At 33.1% G+C, this 17,898-nt stretch overlaps 4 protein-coding genes and 1 non-coding gene across 6 annotated transcripts; 2 read left to right on the top strand and 3 right to left on the bottom strand.

Annotated features, from left to right (window-relative positions):
* The first annotated feature begins 2,665 nt into the window (after nt 1-2,665).
* Nucleotides 2,666-2,737, top strand: TRNAC-GCA (transfer RNA cysteine (anticodon GCA)). Its single transcript has one exon. It is a non-coding gene; the product is annotated as a tRNA-Cys (tRNA).
* A 105-nt stretch (nt 2,738-2,842) lies between these two features.
* On the bottom strand, nt 2,843-4,168 carry LOC124824221 (Glutaredoxin family protein). Its single transcript, XM_047296625.2, has one exon. It carries the CDS (start codon nt 4,100-4,102, stop codon nt 3,050-3,052), a length of 1,053 nt encoding a protein of 350 aa, XP_047152581.1. The 5' UTR covers nt 4,103-4,168; the 3' UTR covers nt 2,843-3,049.
* Nucleotides 4,169-8,271: 4,103 nt separating this feature from the next.
* Nucleotides 8,272-9,161, top strand: LOC124824182 (uncharacterized). The gene has a single exon (XM_047296565.2). It carries the CDS (start codon nt 8,392-8,394, stop codon nt 9,004-9,006), a length of 615 nt encoding a protein of 204 aa, XP_047152521.1. The 5' UTR covers nt 8,272-8,391; the 3' UTR covers nt 9,007-9,161.
* Nucleotides 9,162-10,101: 940 nt separating this feature from the next.
* LOC124824219 (RNA polymerase II transcriptional coactivator KELP) lies at nt 10,102-12,553 on the bottom strand. The gene is made up of 3 exons (XM_047296624.2): nt 12,128-12,553; nt 11,925-12,030; nt 10,102-10,450 (listed from the first exon to the last, which is right to left on the bottom strand). The coding sequence occupies exons 1-3, from the start codon at nt 12,437-12,439 to the stop codon at nt 10,362-10,364; spliced, it is 507 nt and encodes a 168-aa protein (XP_047152580.1). The 5' UTR covers nt 12,440-12,553; the 3' UTR covers nt 10,102-10,361.
* A 1,992-nt stretch (nt 12,554-14,545) lies between these two features.
* On the bottom strand, nt 14,546-17,734 carry LOC124824218 (uncharacterized). Of its 2 annotated transcripts, XR_015783259.1 has the most exons (4): nt 17,371-17,734; nt 17,009-17,248; nt 16,537-16,641; nt 15,064-16,434 (listed from the first exon to the last, which is right to left on the bottom strand). XR_015783259.1 is itself a non-coding variant. In XM_047296622.2 (3 exons), the coding sequence occupies exons 1-3, from the start codon at nt 17,577-17,579 to the stop codon at nt 14,786-14,788; spliced, it is 486 nt and encodes a 161-aa protein (XP_047152578.1). In that variant the 5' UTR covers nt 17,580-17,724; the 3' UTR covers nt 14,546-14,785. The 2 variants fall into 2 exon arrangements, 1 of the variants encoding a protein (XP_047152578.1); XM_047296622.2 differs by lacking the exons at nt 15,064-16,434; nt 16,537-16,641 and adding an exon at nt 14,546-14,822 and having other exon boundaries at nt 17,371-17,724.
* Between the last annotated feature and the right edge of the window lie 164 nt (nt 17,735-17,898).

A 17,898-nucleotide genomic window follows, 5' to 3' on the forward strand; every position in this document is an offset into this window, starting at 1 on the left:
AATATAAATATTCTATTGTGTGGACAGAATATAAATATGATTCCATGAATATGCTTTACTTTCTAACACATGTCAATGAGTGAGAAACTCAGAAATTCACGGGCATCATGGTTCGACCGAAAATGTAAATGTGTAAAATTTAATAGATAAACTTTGAGGTACGAAATATCTTGTATTTTATTTACTTATGAAAAGAATAAGTGAGTTACGTGGATGTTTTTTTCATTCAATGAAACAGTTTAGTAGAAAAAAAATAAGTTTTTACTTTTATACAATAATATTAATTTATTTATTACAAAAGTTTCTTAATACGAAATTAAAATATATTTATCATATGTTTGTAAAAAGAAAAACGAAAGTGTTGGACTAAGTCAAAACGAAGAAACTTTCTTCTTCTTTCTCATTAAAATAGTATAGTCAACAATACATAAAAGTTATTTTGATAATATATTATTTAATTTCTCTGGATTTGTAGCTGGCCACATCTGTTACTTTGGATTCTTACGCCGACGCCAATGGCGGTGCCGCGTCACCTATCCCTTCACCTTTTTCCCGCGCCTCTTCTAAATAAATTCAATTTTTTTTAACTGTCTCTAAAAATAAAGAAATAAATAAATTATGTCAACATAAGAGAACAAGAACTTTAAGAATATCTTTTAAAGAGCGTGATACAATAATATAAATATATAATTCTCTTACTTTTTTCCGAAAAACATTAATAGAAGGAAAATAAATATATATGTACGTATATAATTACCCTTTTATTTCAGGGTGTAACTTTTTTAAGTTTTTGTATGATATTAAATATTTATGATGTCGTAATTTGCATTTGGATTAAATTAAGTCTATAAAATTTATTCAGGTTTAGTTTAATCCTATTCATTTTTCTAATTCAACTATGCTATTAAGTTAAATTGATTTAGATTCTTTGAATGACATTGAATAGTGCTCGTACATAACCTATTTTTATGCTGTCCTAAGTTGGTCCGGCATTAAATTTCATATGGTGTATTTCAAAGATTAGATTCAATATATTTTGAAGATTAATATAATATATGTTTGGTTATTCTAGATCACTTATTGTCCTGTCTTTTGCTCAAGTGTGAGTTATTCTGACACTTTATTCCACCAGTAAGATTATTTTAACTTATAACAACATATTATATTTATATTAATATTAATTAACTTGAAATAAATTACAAGATCATATGTTAAGTTTTGTTTCAAATTTTGTAATTCCATTATTGTATCATTCTTCTGTTCTTTAATTTATTTTCAATTAAATATTTTCTTAATAAAATTAATATATTTATTAAAAAAGTTATATTTATCAAAAACTTTATTGAAATCTTTGGTTACGTCCTTATTACTAATCACATGATTTTCTTCGTCTACAAAATGTATTGGTTAGTTATGTAATTCAAGAGCATATAATATAAATGATATAATAAATAATATCTACCGATCATTCTCTTATGTTATGACATTTTAATTAGATTTATTTCATATTAAAATATTTAAATTAATATTTAAAATCTGTAGAGACATGATAACTTTGTAACAACTCCTTCAAGTATTAAACATCTTCACTTGGGTGAAGCTCAATTGTTTAACTTGAATAGCCTAAAATAACATGTTGATTACACCTCTAATATAAAGCTATTATTTCCTACACCCCCAGCGTTACTAACTGCACTTCACAAAATTATTAGGAGAAGATTCAAATATCAAGGCACCACACTGTACTACACCACTTCAGAAAACCCATTTCAAAAGGAATGTTATGAGTTTTATTCATAAAATTTATTTTGAATCACATTTCATATGTTTTAGAAATTTAGTTCGAAAATTCTATTTCAAAAATTTTATTTCAGAAATATTATCCTGAAAACGTCAAAAATTTGTTCCAAAATATGTGATTATGAAGTCACTTTTCTGAAAGATAAAATGGTCAATTCAAAAATTTGAGAGGGTACGCCAAGATATTGTTAAGTGAAGGAAATGAAAGACCCTTAATATAATGTGCGCATGCTGACCCACCGTCAGCCCAAGTTCACGCAAATTGGGCCTTTAACGACATTTTGAACTATTATATTTATCTAATTATTCTAAGTTTATAGTTTCAAAATAATTTTTTGTATACGACTCACACTTAATTATTACTTCTTGTATATATAAATCAATTTAAATTTATAATGTGAAATTATTTACTTTTTTACTAAAATAACACAATAATTTAGTTATATAAATAAATTAAAAGTGTCTCAACAATAACAATATTGTTATTTTACTATTCAAATGAAAATAATAAAAATAACTCTCTCTTTAAATATTAAATGATAAAAATGTTAATTGATTTTATGTGACCTTAGAAAAGAGCACGCTGAATAAGTAGTCACAAACAAACACGTTTAGTTAGTAAAAGAGGTAAAATACTAAAATGTACGATAGAAAATTACAAAAAAATATATTTTATTTAGGGGCAATTACCAATAGAAATATGAAAACATGTATTTTTTTTAATATATAACACAAATTATAAATGGACGTAGTCTTTCATAGTTTTGTACCTGTAAGAAAATAGTTTGAGTGCATAAATATGGTGGGATGGACGTTTAATTAAATTATACAAGACTAATTATGTTTGCAAAATGTTTAACAAATCGGGTCCATAGCTCAGTGGTAGAGCATTTGACTGCAGATCAAGAGGTCACCGGTTCGAACCCGGTTGGGCCCTTTTTTGTATTGTTTTCTCTAATAATTTTTTTTTCTTCTTGAAGGAGCACGTAAAATGTTAGTGTAATTCGTAAAATCTATAACGATTTGTTTTATAATGATAGTGTGAGAAATTTCTACGAAAGTCTTGCATTAATAGTGCCTAACTCACAACCACATCTATTTGTATTTTACAAATAAGAAAAAAAAAACATTTTGCCATGATGAAATCTAAGAGTAACATTTGGATGGAAGTTGGAAAGTATTAAAAGAGTTGAAGATGGGAAAGGAAAGAGTGTAGAAAGGTAGAAATATGAAGAAAAAGGTAGATGAGTCAAATACAAGAAGGGCAATGAACCAAGCCATTCTCATTACACTTGGGACACCTCTGTTTGTCTATTCCATCCACCAAAACTTTGCAACTCCCACCACAATCCAAACAAGGCACAAACCGGGCCCCACCACATCCTCCACACGTTTGCCTCCCAATCCCCCTCTCCACACGTGTGGTCCTCAGTATCCTCCCCAGCCGACCCGTCTCGTTCAGCTCCGCCAACTCCTCCAAGCCCCCCACGTACCTCCCCTTCACGAACACCCGCGGCAGCGCCACCGCCTCTCCCACCAGCTCCTTCACCTCCCGGAGAAACTCCCCGTGCAGCGACACGTCGCGCTCGTCGAACACCACGCGGTGTGTCTCCAGCACGTCGCGCACCCTGTTGCAGTCCTCGAACGTCTTCCTCACGCCCCGCAACGACGTCGTGTACACCACCACCGTCTCGCTCCCCCCCGGCGGACACTTCTCCGGAAACGCGCTCAGTGGATCCCGCCGAAGCCGCTCGAACGCCGACTCCTTCTCCTCCTTCTCTCTCTCCAACCTGTCCCGAACTATGAACACGTTGTCTTTCAACTTGCTCCCTCGCGCCACGTTCACGTTAGCCGCAACGGGTTTTACTGTTTCGGGGTTCACTGCGTCGGGCTTCACTGCGTTGGGCTCTTTTGCTTGGGGCTTGGGCTTTAACTTGGAGTCTAACTCTTCGAGTGTGTGGAAGGAGTTAGTTTTTTGCGGAGGTTGAGGTTGAGGTTGAAGTTGAGGTTGCGAAGGTGGTGAGGTGATAGGTGGTTTGGTGATGACGGGTTTGAGGTCTTGGAGTGTTTTGCTGACCTCCTCCCATGATTGAGGGGCGTCGGTGGCGTCGAGCATGTTGAGTTTGTGGAGGATAGGAGCGGGGAGAGGGGTTTTGTCTTGGTGGATTTGGGTGGAGGTCTCGTTCAGGTGCTTCAGCCATGGCTCCTCTATCGCGTTTATGTCGAACACCGCGAAGCTCGTCGGCGCCGGCCGGTAAGGAACCGCTGCCACATCCACACCCTTAGAGGAAGCACACCCCATTTCCCTTCCTTTTCTTTCTTTTACTCTCTCACTCTGTCTCTCCTCACGCTAAGCTACGTATACAAATAACTTATATACACACATAGGACCACCTACATACTACATCTAATTCTTTTTCACCACCTCTTTCACCTCTTTTACTTTGATATATATTTATATTTATTTTCACGTTATAAAAATAAAATGATAAAAAAATAAACTTTTATATTTTAAAATAAAAAAATATAATATGAAATGAATATGAGTGTAGAGTTTCTGACCTTTCATTTTGTTTTTTGAAAATAGGTCATTTCATTACTTATTACCATTTAAAAATATTTTTAGTCATAACAAAAAAATTATTTTGTATTTCTAAAGAAATAAAAAAAAAAGAATAGTTTCAAGTAATAATGTTCTAACTATTTTGTGTCAAGTATCATTGTCCATTTCCTTTCGTCCACTTATTTTCGAATTCATTATTCATTCAATCTATGCCTTTTATTTTATTTCCGGAGATTTCGATATAAAAGCAAAATAAAATTATAATTATTTCAAACACGCTATTATCCGTATTAAGGCTTGTTTTTCTTCATTTCTTATGCGTGGCAAAGGATTCACTTCAAAATTTTTTCCAAAATTAACTACCTATGTAATTTGATATCAGATAAAGTAGGCTAAAATCTATCCATTGTAAGCTAAAAAGTTACTCCATACTTTTAGCTAGAAAAAGAAAGAATCTCACCAATGCATAAAAGATAATTCGACAAAAGTTATATTTTTTAAGACATGTTTGTCGAATTATAAAGCATCTATGGACGGAGAAATGGTAGGTAGAGTGACACTAATAAATTTAGGACCAAAATGTGAAAGATGAAGAAATTTCAATTTTATATATTTAAGTTGATAAATTAAAAATATAATAAAAAAGGGAAGTAGAGATAATGATAATGTTTAGGTTGATATAGGCGTGGTTGGAGTGTGATATTATAGTTATGTGGCTTTGGTAGAGAGATTATCCGTGTGGTTAGGATTATAATGGACAAAATTATGGAAAGCGAGAGATAAGAGAAATGTGTGAGTGTGTGTTATTTTACGTGGACACGTGGACCTGCCAGTTATAGCCACCACAAACAATCAATTCTAGTTTGGTCCCTCTCCTCTTCTCTCTGTCTCTGCACCATGCATTACATGCTTCTCATTTCCACCACAACATCTACACAACGCATAATGCCAACCTTTTTCGATATTTTCCCTTCCAACCAAACTTTCTTTTTGCCTTTCTTCCTCCACCTCCTTTTTCCTTCCGGCACCCCCATAAAACCTATTATTCCCAAACAATCCCTCGTTAAAATTATCAGACCGAGTGTTTCAGAAGTTATTTTTTAAAATACTCAATCTTAAATATATAAAAAATATATTTTAGATTAAATTTTCTTGAATATTAAAATATTTTTCACACTAAACTAAATGTTTCAAAAAGTATTTCTAAATATGTAAATATATTTCAAAACAGTAAATCCAAAATGTATAATAAATATATTTTGGATTAAGTGTTTCAAACAAATATTTTGACTTTTACAATATCCAATTTAAAATATTAAAATATTTTTCAAAAAGATATTTTTAGATCCAAAAAATACTATTCTAACTATTTCTGGAATAAACTGTGGTTCAGTGCCACACACTGCTAAAGGGTTGGCTGCCAGCTCGGGCTAGGAACACCAAACAAGGATAAAGTGAGGTTTTTGAATTTTATGCAATACATGAAGAGAAAAGGGAGGTGCACAAAGAAAACGCTTTTTTTAATGATTGTTAAAGCCCAGCCCAAAGCCCATAGACACCACCAATGACGCAGTTGGACTTAGCTATGAGCTATCCATTGTTGTTTTACTTTTGGCAATATGTTCATTCTTATCTTTCATGCCAATACGGCCATTTCACTCAAATAAAAACACATGTCCAAATAACCAAGTTATTATATTGGAGCAAAAGAAAATATTTAAGTAAAATTGAACTTTCCGTTTTTCTGAATCTTGCTCGTTTTTAATTTAATTTAATGTTATTATTCACTCTTTTGTAATTTTACGTTATTAAAGGATTATTACACAATAATTCCCAGTATTTGATTGCTTACTCTAAATTAATTTTATTTTTCGTATGAAAGTACTGATTTGGTTTCTGCAGAAATGACATATTCACTTATTTTTTTCTTTTCAATTTACTTGTACCTATAATAGTACAGATAATATAATTGATAATCACCTAATTACTTTTGTAATGATCATAAATCATGATTACTGTACAACATATTTGTCTGATAAATTATTAGTTAGATTATCAATCTTATTACATCAAACGGTATAAGCATGATCGATCGAATTAAAGTAAATTAATTCTAAAATCATTCACTTAAAATTTAAATAACAATCAGTCATATTTTAACTGTAATTAAGTTAATTTTAATTAAAAATTTATTATAAAATTTATAAATAATGATTTGAGATAAGAAAATAAATTATACATTAATTACGTATTTATTATTCTTGTATTATAAACTGATATGATTTTAATATTGGACGACCTAACCAATATTCCTTACAAGTGTTTGATTAACAGCTTTTATTTGAACAACTTGTTAAAAACCGATTAGTTTACGTATAAAAAACGATTATCTTTAATATTTTTGTGTGTTATATTTCCTCATTTACTTATAATTTTTAGGTTACACTTATTAACTCGTATACTCTTATAGAAAACAGTAACATGATGTTTTATAAAGACAAAGCATATTCTTGCATTAAAAAATCCAAACCTTGTCAGACAGTAGTTGATGAAGGTTCATTCATGCACTCTTGCACAAATTCTACGAATGTTTGTGGGAATATTTTGTTATAGGAAACAATTAGAAAAAAATATTTAAAGATAATATTTCCAACATAAAAAAAGAAGTAACAGTAACATGTGATGATCCCAATGGGTTTGACATGGCTGGGAAACTGGAGCAATGTCACGGACCACATAGACAAAAAAAAGTATGTCCCGTGAAGTGAAGGCATCTTCTAATAATTGTTTTCTTAGTAAAACTATGATCATTTATCCAAAAGTGCTTCGAGTCGGGACAAATATTGTAGGAATTTTGTTCAGTTCCAACTAAAAATTCCACTAATCATCCTTAAGATCCACAAATGATGTTCATACAAGTAATTCAATATTTTTAACAGACAACTTTTCTCCCTTTGCACCAAATTAACATCATTCATTTTCTCTTTTTTCACAAACCAAACACAATTTGGATTAGTATAACAATTTGTAAAATAGGGTTTTAAGTTTTTCCTTATATTTACCTTTAGTATCTGTAAATTTTCAGTTTTTGAATTTCTGATATTTTCTTTTTCAAACAACTCTATGAAAGTTATTCAAAGTACACTCTTTTTATAAAATTATAAAATAGTTGCTTGTTTTTTTTTTAAAAAAAAATTATTGAATTGTTTGTATATTTAAAAGACTTACAAAATTCAGAGTCACTTATAACTTAAATAACACCCACTGTAGTTTAGAACGAAGAAAATAAAAAATGAGTGTATAGAGAAATGAACAAAAACTTATACTTATATTTAGTGTGAAAGATAGTCAATTATCACATATAATAACTAAATCTGAAACTAAACAACGTAAAAAATATTTTTAAATTTAACAAATATTTGTAATAATACATAAATAAAAATTAAATTTTTATATTTAAATATTGTTTTTTTTTAAAAGGTCCATTTAACGAACATGTTTGTTTTTGTAATTAAATTTTAAAGAATTCTCATTTTGTAGTTGTTTCTGTAAATGGCATTTTGGGGTGACAATGTTTTTGAAAATAATAATTAACTGTTTGGATTTAAGTTAAAATAAATAAATTCGGTTAAACTTAATCATAAAAAAATATATAAATATAACTGATAAAATGAACGTGTAGAAGGAGCAGCACACAGAAGACAGGAATGCAGAGGGTCTGGAGCGGATATTTGAAATAAATATGATTCTGAATAGTATTAAATTTGAGAATCTGGTCTGGTTCTGTTGTTTTCCCTTTGGATGGGTCATCACAGGTAGCACACTTGTCATAGCAGTTGCCAACGGTCCAATTTCACATGCGCGCCGCTGAGATAACTTCACCAATAAAAATAAACAAAGTCCAAATAAGACAGTAACGTGTGTGAGGAAAAGTTTTCACACACCAATTTTCAAACTTAAATATATAAGCTTGGATTGTTCATAACATTCAACATTGAACATTGAAAGCTTCACTGAAAATCAAGCAAATGGGGAATTGTTCCATGAAGGGTACCACTGGAGAGTGTCACCATACTATTCGGGTTATGAGTGACAGCGGAGCCATTTTGCAGTTCAAAGCTCCCAAGACTGTGGCTCAAGTGCTTCAACATTACCCTGGTTATGGTATTTTCCGCCAGGGTCATGCTTCGGAACCTTTGCCAGAGCAAGAGAGGTTAAGCTATGGTTTTTTCTATTATCTTCTTCCGTTGAAGGAGGGGCAAAAAAGTTGCTGTGACGATGTTGGAGTTGAAGAAGGAGTGGGAGGTCTTCGAAGTAAGTCTGCAGCGTGTGATTATGTTGAGAATTTGTCAAATGGGTCGGCGCTTGAAGTGTTGCCAGCGGCTAAGAATGGCGTGTGGAGAGTGAAGTTGGTGATTGAGCAGAGGCAACTGGAGGAGATTTTGTCAGAGCAGGTGAATACTGAAGCTCTGATTGAGAAGATGAGGATGGCTGCAAGTGGATGCTCTACCACTAGTCCTTCAAGGAGTCCAACCATGAGCACTTGGAAAGTGGGCTGGAAGACAACACTCTTTAGTGGGAAAATTGCCAAAGACACTGCCAATGCCACTGCAGGCTCTAATTTGTATCTGGGGTCTTGTTAGGGAAAGGGTTTCTAGATACGAGTATAAGCTATGGAGAAAGCACTTAGGAAGTGTGTTAGGTTTTCCATGACGAATAGGTCCATGAACTGCATATATATTTGGACAACCTGTCCAAATTTTAATGAATGTAAGGATTGTTAAAGATTTTCCAGTTTGATAGTATTTCCAGATTTCTGTTTCTGCATCATAGTTACCCCAACAATGGGTCACAAGACACCGATTAATCATCTTCAGGACTAAAACACCAGAAACAGAGAGTTATGTCACTGATGTTTGAGTGAATTTAATGTTTTTTAAGGAATCAGATAGATGTTATGGATTGCCCATCCATGTTTTTCTGAGCATGGCCTGAAAAGTGGTTAAAGTTTGATCCTATATGCAGTGCTACATGGAACTGTTTCACGAGAACAAGTTAAATTTTCCATGAAAAATCTTTTCTTCAGAACCTTTTTTTCAATCTTCCCACCCAGAACAAGAAGTATTTATTTTTATATTTTTATAATAATCAGGTTTGAAGACATATTTGCTGGTTGACAAGACCAGTTGGGTCATATGTTTGAATGCAGTCTAGACGACATAGTCCATCAACAATACGATGTAGGAACCTCAATTATCTGCATTCAACTTCGTACAAGTAACCTTGCCTTATCGTAATCCCACGGCTCAATTTTAATTTCCTATATAATTTCATTAACCTCGTGAAGTTTAAAATACAAAAAGAAATAAAAACTAAATGATTCTGACCGCTAAGAATCGACCTACTACTACCTAACTCAATGTTTTTTCCCTGGGGACACAATAAGATATCAGTATCCATGACTATCCGCAGTTTATATCATAATCCAGCTTTCTTCTACATTTTACCAAACTAAACTCAACCATCGTTAAAATATAATTAGAAAACGCTGAGACGACTTCAGCTATATTACAATTACCATCTGAAGGTGTTTAACGTATATTCGAAGTGCATAAGGTGGAACGCATTTTTTTTTATATCTTTTGGTTTAAAATTACGGTAGGAAAAACATGCTTTTTGTTACTTTTGGGTTGGGAGTAATTTTGAAAGCCTTCACGTAAAAAAGAGTAAGAACGATATTGAAGGGAAATAACAGAATAATGTGTTTAATTTAAAGTGACTTTCATGATAACTTTACTCCAGAGTCTTCCTGAAATGGCTCTACCAAATCAGGTTGCAAAACACTTGAATAGTACATGATTCACAGTGACTCCAGGTCCCAAAATGGTCCATAGCATTAAAATGGCACCATGGTGCTATTCACCAAAAAGATACAAGCAAAGCTACTTAGTATGTCCTTGATGAGTGAGGTATGTATGTAAATCCTCACACCCTTGTATCAACGAGATTCCATTTTCTTAATGGCTTTTTCTATGGCAGGCAGATTGTTTTTAAAGACAGACCACTGCTCTTCAGTCAAACTTATTCCTGAAAGACAAAGGAAGTCAGAATTAGGAAATAAGCTTTCAGTTATAGATCATGATAAGCATCATGAGTTACACAAGGAAACAAATAAAAATAAAGGCCAAATTGCTACACTCAGCGCCACTTGTCTGAAACAGCAGCCACAAACCTTACTTTCTTTTCTTAGTTCTAGTTCTGGATTAGATAAGAAAAGATAAACTTAATGAAGAACTAACTATGAACATATAATCAATGCAGATACAGAATTTTCCTTTTACCTTTTTCTTAGTAAAAGGTCCTATTTATTATCAATCCACACGTGGGCATAACAACTAGCAAGTATCAAGTTGACAAAACCAAATGCAGAATAGTACTGATCTCACCATGCAATAGTGTTTGTTTCACATCACACAGGAATGCAGGACTAGTAAGGCTCAAATAGGCATAGGCACTTTCGTGCTAAAGTGCAGAGGGAATTCTTGACTAGAAGAATTTTGGCATGCCAACTGCAACACTGAGGCTTCTATCTAGTCAAATTAGCAACATGGAGTTGATATGTGTAGTCCAACAAAATATGATACTAAAGACACGTAGTTTCAAATCAAGACACTTTAATGATCTGTGCAAGGAATATATACATAGACCAGTCCAATTAACATAAAGGTGTAATGCTGAGAGGAAACCAAAACCCCTTTTGGTTCAACTGTTTCTTAGATATATCGCATTTCGATCCCACACTGTTACTATTTCAAGGCTAATCTAATTCCATAACCAAGTCCGCAACCTTTTTTTATGTGCTCAACTAGATGTTTATGTGAAACAGAACGGCAGCCATATATAATAGGCTAAAGACACGGCTAATGCCTTTGATTTTCAATGCGATGTATACGGAAGGAGTGCACCGAACATTACACAACACGAAGTCAACACACACACACCAAAAAAGTCCTAAATAAATTGGCCTCAAATATCATATGATGTCAGCACAGTCTTCAACTCATACACTAAACTTAAACCACTATGCAAAGACGTGTTAAGAAACCACTGAATATCAGAAAGGAACGTTTTTTTCCAGTCCCCCTCTCTGGTAATTAGCTTCATGTTAACGACAAGGATTTGATCATAATTAAAAAAGTTCAAAACAAGAACCGCCAACCGCCCCTATTTCGAAAGGTAAAATGATTCTTGTCCACCCAAGATATTGATTAACATTTGATATTCAAGTAGAGAGAATAAAAGTCAAAGGTTTATAGAATATATGATTTCACAAAAAAGAAAAATAGAAAGAAAAATCAAGTCTTTAACAGATGTATACAAAAATGCTCAATAAGTGTATATAAAATCGAGGCGTACGTGTATCATTTCTACATTCCACATACATACACAGAAGAAAAATAAAAACTTTCGGTGTCCCCACAATCCAAAACCAAAACTCCTTTACCAAAGGAAACAAGAGAATCGAAAAAAAGGCTTAACCAAAACAAATAACACAAGCTACCTTTGTTAGAAGGAAGTTCCCGGCCATCTTTATTATAGTACTCGCGAATGGAGATCAACGTTTGCCCTCTGAAATCCTGAACGGTCACCCTTCTCTTCGCTGAAAGCTGAAATCCAAAAACAAAATTAACCCAAGGAACCCTTTTCCCATTGCCACCTGTAAAATGGTAAAAGCGGTTCAGAGGAAAGAAAAACCGAACAAACCTTGCAGATGATGAGATTGCCTTCATTATCGTACTCCTTGCCCTTGGATTCTCCTTGTTCTTCTTCAACTTCTCCCTCATCATTTTCTTCTTGTTGTTGCTGCTGTTCTTCTATTTCTTGCACCTTTTCTTGCAGAAAAGCCCCCACGACCTGCTTCACGAAGCCTTTGAATTGGGGCTGAGACAGGTTGAGACCGAGCTCCTCGGAGGCCTCCTTTCGAATCTTAGACTCCGTAACCTCGTCCATGTTCGACTCTTGCAAAATCCTGCGAACTGTTTCCTCGATTCGCTGTTTTGTGTCAGTATCGTCCATTTTGCAGTCTCGCTGATTTCTCAGACACAACACAAGTATTCTTATAGATTGATTTCGGAGAGAAATTGAAACGAGTTCGGTTGTGTCGAGTAGGTGTGAGTGTAGTGTAATGTCTCTCTTTGTAGCTAAAGCGTGCCAATTAACGGTGTTTATTCACACGTTAAATCAATCCAAATTACCATGAATTGAAAAACTATATTAAAATATCATAATTGAACTGCTAGAATATTTGTAAAATTGAATTGAAATTCAAAAACTGCTAGAATATTTTTAAAATTGAATTGAAATTCAAATTTAATTAAATCAATCCAGATATTTAATATAATACTTTTTAAGAGAAAATAAGATATAAGATTGACCTGATCCAATCCGCTTTAACATATATTAAACCATTTTTTTTCGAAAACATTTTAATTCTATCCGGAAACAAAAATTAACCACCAAAGCACCTGTCAAAAAGTCGTAAATAAGAAACATTTATAATAATTAATTATAAATTATTTTGCAAGAGAAAAAAAGAAAATAATAAATCATATCCACTTAATTATTGTTTTTATTTATTACTTAAGGGAAAGTTCTATAGTTTATTACTTTTTTAACCATGTTTTATTACTTTTGGTAAATAAAACTTTGGATAATTTTATGTTGTTTGCGTTATTTTAAAGTAAGCTTTTTTATTTTACTTAATTGACTTTCGGAAATGGAAAAAATTAAAAGTAAGAAAATATTTTAATAGTTTTGAAAGGTGGTCTCCAAAATTTTGTTTATTCTTAAAAGATCTTTTATAAGTTGATCAAATAGAACAAGTTGGATTATCCGGTTTTCATGTAAACGAATCTAATAAAACAAATTCACCTTTTGAATAAGATAAAAAATATTTAAACTTTTTTCCTAAAATAGAAAACGACAACATTTTAAAAGAATCATATTGATCAATTTAAAAAAAGTAAAAGCCTAAAATAATTTTATAAAATAAAAGATAAAACTGAAACGTATAAATAAAATAAAGAAAAATATGAGTTAACCCGTAAATAAATCAATATTATAATTTGATTTTCATCTTCATCATCCCTTTTACCTCTTCCATCCAACCACACCGACACACTTTCTTTCCCCCTCGCCATCCGGTCTCCTTTTTTTCATTAAAAATAAATTTATTCCTTCAATAATAAATTTAATAAAGGTGACGGAAACAACACCTAAGATCACTTTAAAAACATGTTATATAAAATTGTTTAAAAGTAACAAATCAAATTAATAAAATACAAAAGGAAAACTTTTTCTCAACCATCCTTTAACTCAAAATATTTTATTTATTTTTTATTTTATCAATCCTGTTTATAATTAAGTATTTTCTTCCATTTATATATTTTTTTTAAGTTCTATTTGTAATGAGGTATTTTTTTTCGATTTGTAAGTTTCTTAAGGATTTAGGTCTACATCTTTAACTTATGTTTCACTTGATTATTATTTAAAATATATCTTAATTTATCTATTGATATTTTTATCTTATTATTTTCAATTAATCTTGAGTGATAATCTTTTTTAAGAAAAGATTAAAATCTTAAACCTGTACAATATTACATTATGTATAATTGTGTTTGTATTTAATTAGTTAATATCTCTCTCTAAATGTGTGTAATTTCAATAATTGTTATTTATTTGCAATAAAACGGTCAACAATATTTTAATTTAAAACATTTATTATTAGCATCTCTTACAAAGTTGTGTATATATTTAATCTTCATGCAAGTGCAAAGAGGTTTACGAAATGGTTGTTTTCTTTGAATGATATTTGCATATGTATACTAATATTAATATCCACACTATAACTATTTACACATGGACATATATAGAACTAAACAATAATAAGTTTAATAACCAGCCCGGACGAGTTATTTAACTAGTACTAAGCTAAATAAAACAAAATTATCGTTTCTTTTGGAGGAAAAGAAAAATAAAGACAAACAACATTATAAGATCATTAAAAGATATTATAAAATCCAAAAATATTATATAATTAACTTTTTATATTCCTTTCTCCCGTGTTAAATCCTCTTTCACCTATTCAAGCCTAAGGTAATTCTAATGGAAGAATGCCGGAGATGAATGGAAAAAGCTAACGTGATTCAGAGAAATAATTTACCAATGCATACATGATTACATGACATCACCCTATTTACCAATGCATTTATAAGACGTACATAGATTTCCACAATCCTTACACAATATTGAATTTACCATTATTTGTAGCAGACCAGAACATCACCAACATTTTCTTTACCCACCTCTTCCTTGTAGCTTTTGCTTTTGTCACCTCAAAGTTGAATAGTCCTCCCAACCACTTTACCTATTAGATTTCTTCACACTTTCCTTTTTGTTACTGTAAAATTTGGCACCATTTTAAAGCACTAGTTAGAAGCTATAGAGGCAAGTGAAAGATCAGAAAATCATGCTGATTTGTAGAGCTCAGATTTTCAAACTGAATGCGCCACCCCACTTCACCTCACTCTACATGACTAATACACAAGTTTGAACGGTAATTTAGGCTAGCTAATTCAGATACTCTAATTTCTCCTCTGGAATACTAATTTTCTGGAAACAAAGCAAAAGAAGGCACTTGATAACAAATAGTTGTTCGCAAGCTTTTCAATTATCTTGATAAACTTCAAATTGTGCACAATCAACCAGAATAAAAGTAGAAAATACGATTGTGTTTCTGTGAAACCAAAGTAGCTAGCAGTTCTAATACATTCGCAATATAACAAAGAACTTCTACTCAACTCAGCCAAGCACCCGTGACCCAATTCCAACCAAACATGCCAAATCAATAGTTGAGGCATTCGATAATCAAACTAAAGACCACACCTGCATCAAAACATGTTTGTGCTTATTGAAGTGATACTCTTCTCAAAAGGGTGAACCTCAGGCCCTGATTCTCTTACCTTAGGTTTTGGACATTCGTATTCGGCATACCTAAGAGCCAGTACTTCAATGAATGTCTTTTGCAAATAGTACAGTGGTACAGTTCTAATAGGAAGGTCCGAAGAAGAAATAAAATGTAAACTGGAGCTATGTGAAGAAGCTTTGAAATCACATGGTATGTGTTTAGTTGCATAAAATGGAATACAACAAGGAAGGAAAGCTAAGAAGTGGGCTAGCACTGTCTTGACGGTGAAAATAGGAAATTAAACTATATAGTTAGGACTCTTGGGTCTATCATACAATGTATAGTAAATCATAGGACTCATACTAGATAAAATCACACAGCTGTTGGTTTGGACTATGGACACATGAGAGAAAGTCCTGTTAGAGAACGAAAACAAGGTTAATGGGGGAGGAGAAGGTGTGGGGGACAAAAGAGGTTTGATCATGAGGAGAGGGTGGGGAAAATTCTGAGTTTGCGGAAGCCATGACAAGAGATTAAGCTCTTGATACCATGTTAGAGAACGAAAACAGAGAAAGTAATATTTATTACATTAAATATGTGTATATAATACAAGAGAGAATCAATATATACGAGAGAAGAGACCATGCATGTACAAGCATGCAGACATGAAACATAACACAAAACAAATATAATTGTATCTCTCTTAACAAGTCCAATAGAGGTTCCAATTAGAGAACTGATCAGGTGTAGGGAAGCTGGTTAGAGTAAGAGGCGGACCAAGAGAGATTCAAAGTGAGACTGAAAAAGGATTTATAATCAAATGGGCACCTCAGATGAATCGGTTTCGGATAAAACACAGTAGTATTTATTACCTTGTGGGAGAAGACTTTTAGTACTAGTGGTTGATACACTTCTCATAGACAATATTTTATCGCACTAGATGAGAACAGAATATCATTGGGTTTGTTCAAAAACGAAATCTTCAACAACAATATTCACCATGAGATCCCTTTTCCATAAGGCTGCAACGATAAGATCCACTCTTCTTATGGTTGGTCTTCTCTATGTGTGCTCAAACCACCTTAGTTGATAGAGTCGTCTTTTCCTGAATAAGTACCATGTCATATCTCGTCTTATACATCCATGAAAACATTTTCACTTCTTATACAGACGAAAGGAGAGTAATGGGGACCTATTAGATCCTTACCAGACCAAAGGGGTATTCATCAAAGAGCAATCAAAAAGTGATATTAGAATCCCGGGGAAGCGAAATCCAACAGAGTGAATGTTGTCCTTACTTTAGAGATGAATGCTGAAAATTTATTTAAAGCACGTATTATAGTCTTGTTGAAAGTTTCATGAATCAGAAGTGGTACGAAAGACTAAAACATCTAAGGTAGGAGATTAGTAGTCCACTTATGATGAGTAGACCACACATTACACAAAGCTAGATATCGACTTAGTGGTAAAGTTGGAAGGAAGAATGAGAGAGGTTCTGTGTTCAACTTCCTCACTAGCATGAGAGTTATAAGATTGATTTGAAAGATTTAAAAGGAAATGTGGGATAGGTTATGGGTTTATCTCCCCTCTAACAAAATACTCAACTATGAAAAAAAAATTACACTTAGCTAGATATTAGAGAATAAAAAGCTCATGAAAAGAAGGAAAATTACACGAACCTTTTCTTCGAGTCACTGGCAGTTCCTGTTGCGGATGTTTTACCACTTCCAGAGACAACCTCGTCCATGCTTTGTCCTTGCCGCCTATACCTACCACCCGATGCCACAAATGCAGGGCATGGCCTGTAAGCCTTTATAGGCCACCACCCAAACCCTGGCACTGTTGCAATTCCACCCTGAATCCTTCCTTCACCATTGCATCCTTTCTCTATTTCTTCTCTTCCACATGCCTTACAACCGCTGTGAAAAAACACCTCGAATTAGTTGCTCTCTGTCAAGAAAAAAATATATACACACTATTTTCCATGCAAGAGAGAAGACAATATGGTACGGGAATTACATATAATGCTAAATCATTATACCTCACGAATTCTGACCGATCAACAAGAGGAATATCGTCTGGTGCAGGAGAAGTACCCTCATCGATAACAGAAGATGGAGTAGAAGGAGAGCACAGTGTAACAGTTAACTTCGAAGAAGAAGAAGAAAGAGAAGGGTAGGTCGGAGCTGGCCACGAGTTTTTGTAGCTGCACAACTGAGGCGTCGGAACCGAGAAAACAGATATTGTCATTCTCTCTCCTCTCGCGCTCTCTGGGGTGGATAACGTGCTCCACTCACACCGTTGTAACGTGAGGCTGCCAAGTGCTAACGCAACGATGTAACAACTACTTCACTACTCCCTACACACTTCTCTCACCACTAATAAAGTGACGAGGGCAGCCTCTGCCAAGTAATATTAAGATTTGCAGCAAAATTTATATTGTTAAAGTCTTGCCGAAACAGACTGATAATTCGCACTCAATATTTTTCTATACTTAATTTATTTAGTGTTAGATTTAATTATTAGCAATTTACAAACAATAACATAAAAGTCCAAACATATTAGCAAA

The sequence above is a fragment of the Vigna umbellata genome, chromosome 1 (genome assembly GCF_029865625.1).
Source record: "Vigna umbellata cultivar VRB3 chromosome 1, Vumbellata_1.0, whole genome shotgun sequence".
Classification (NCBI taxonomy): Eukaryota; Viridiplantae; Streptophyta; class Magnoliopsida; order Fabales; family Fabaceae; genus Vigna; species Vigna umbellata.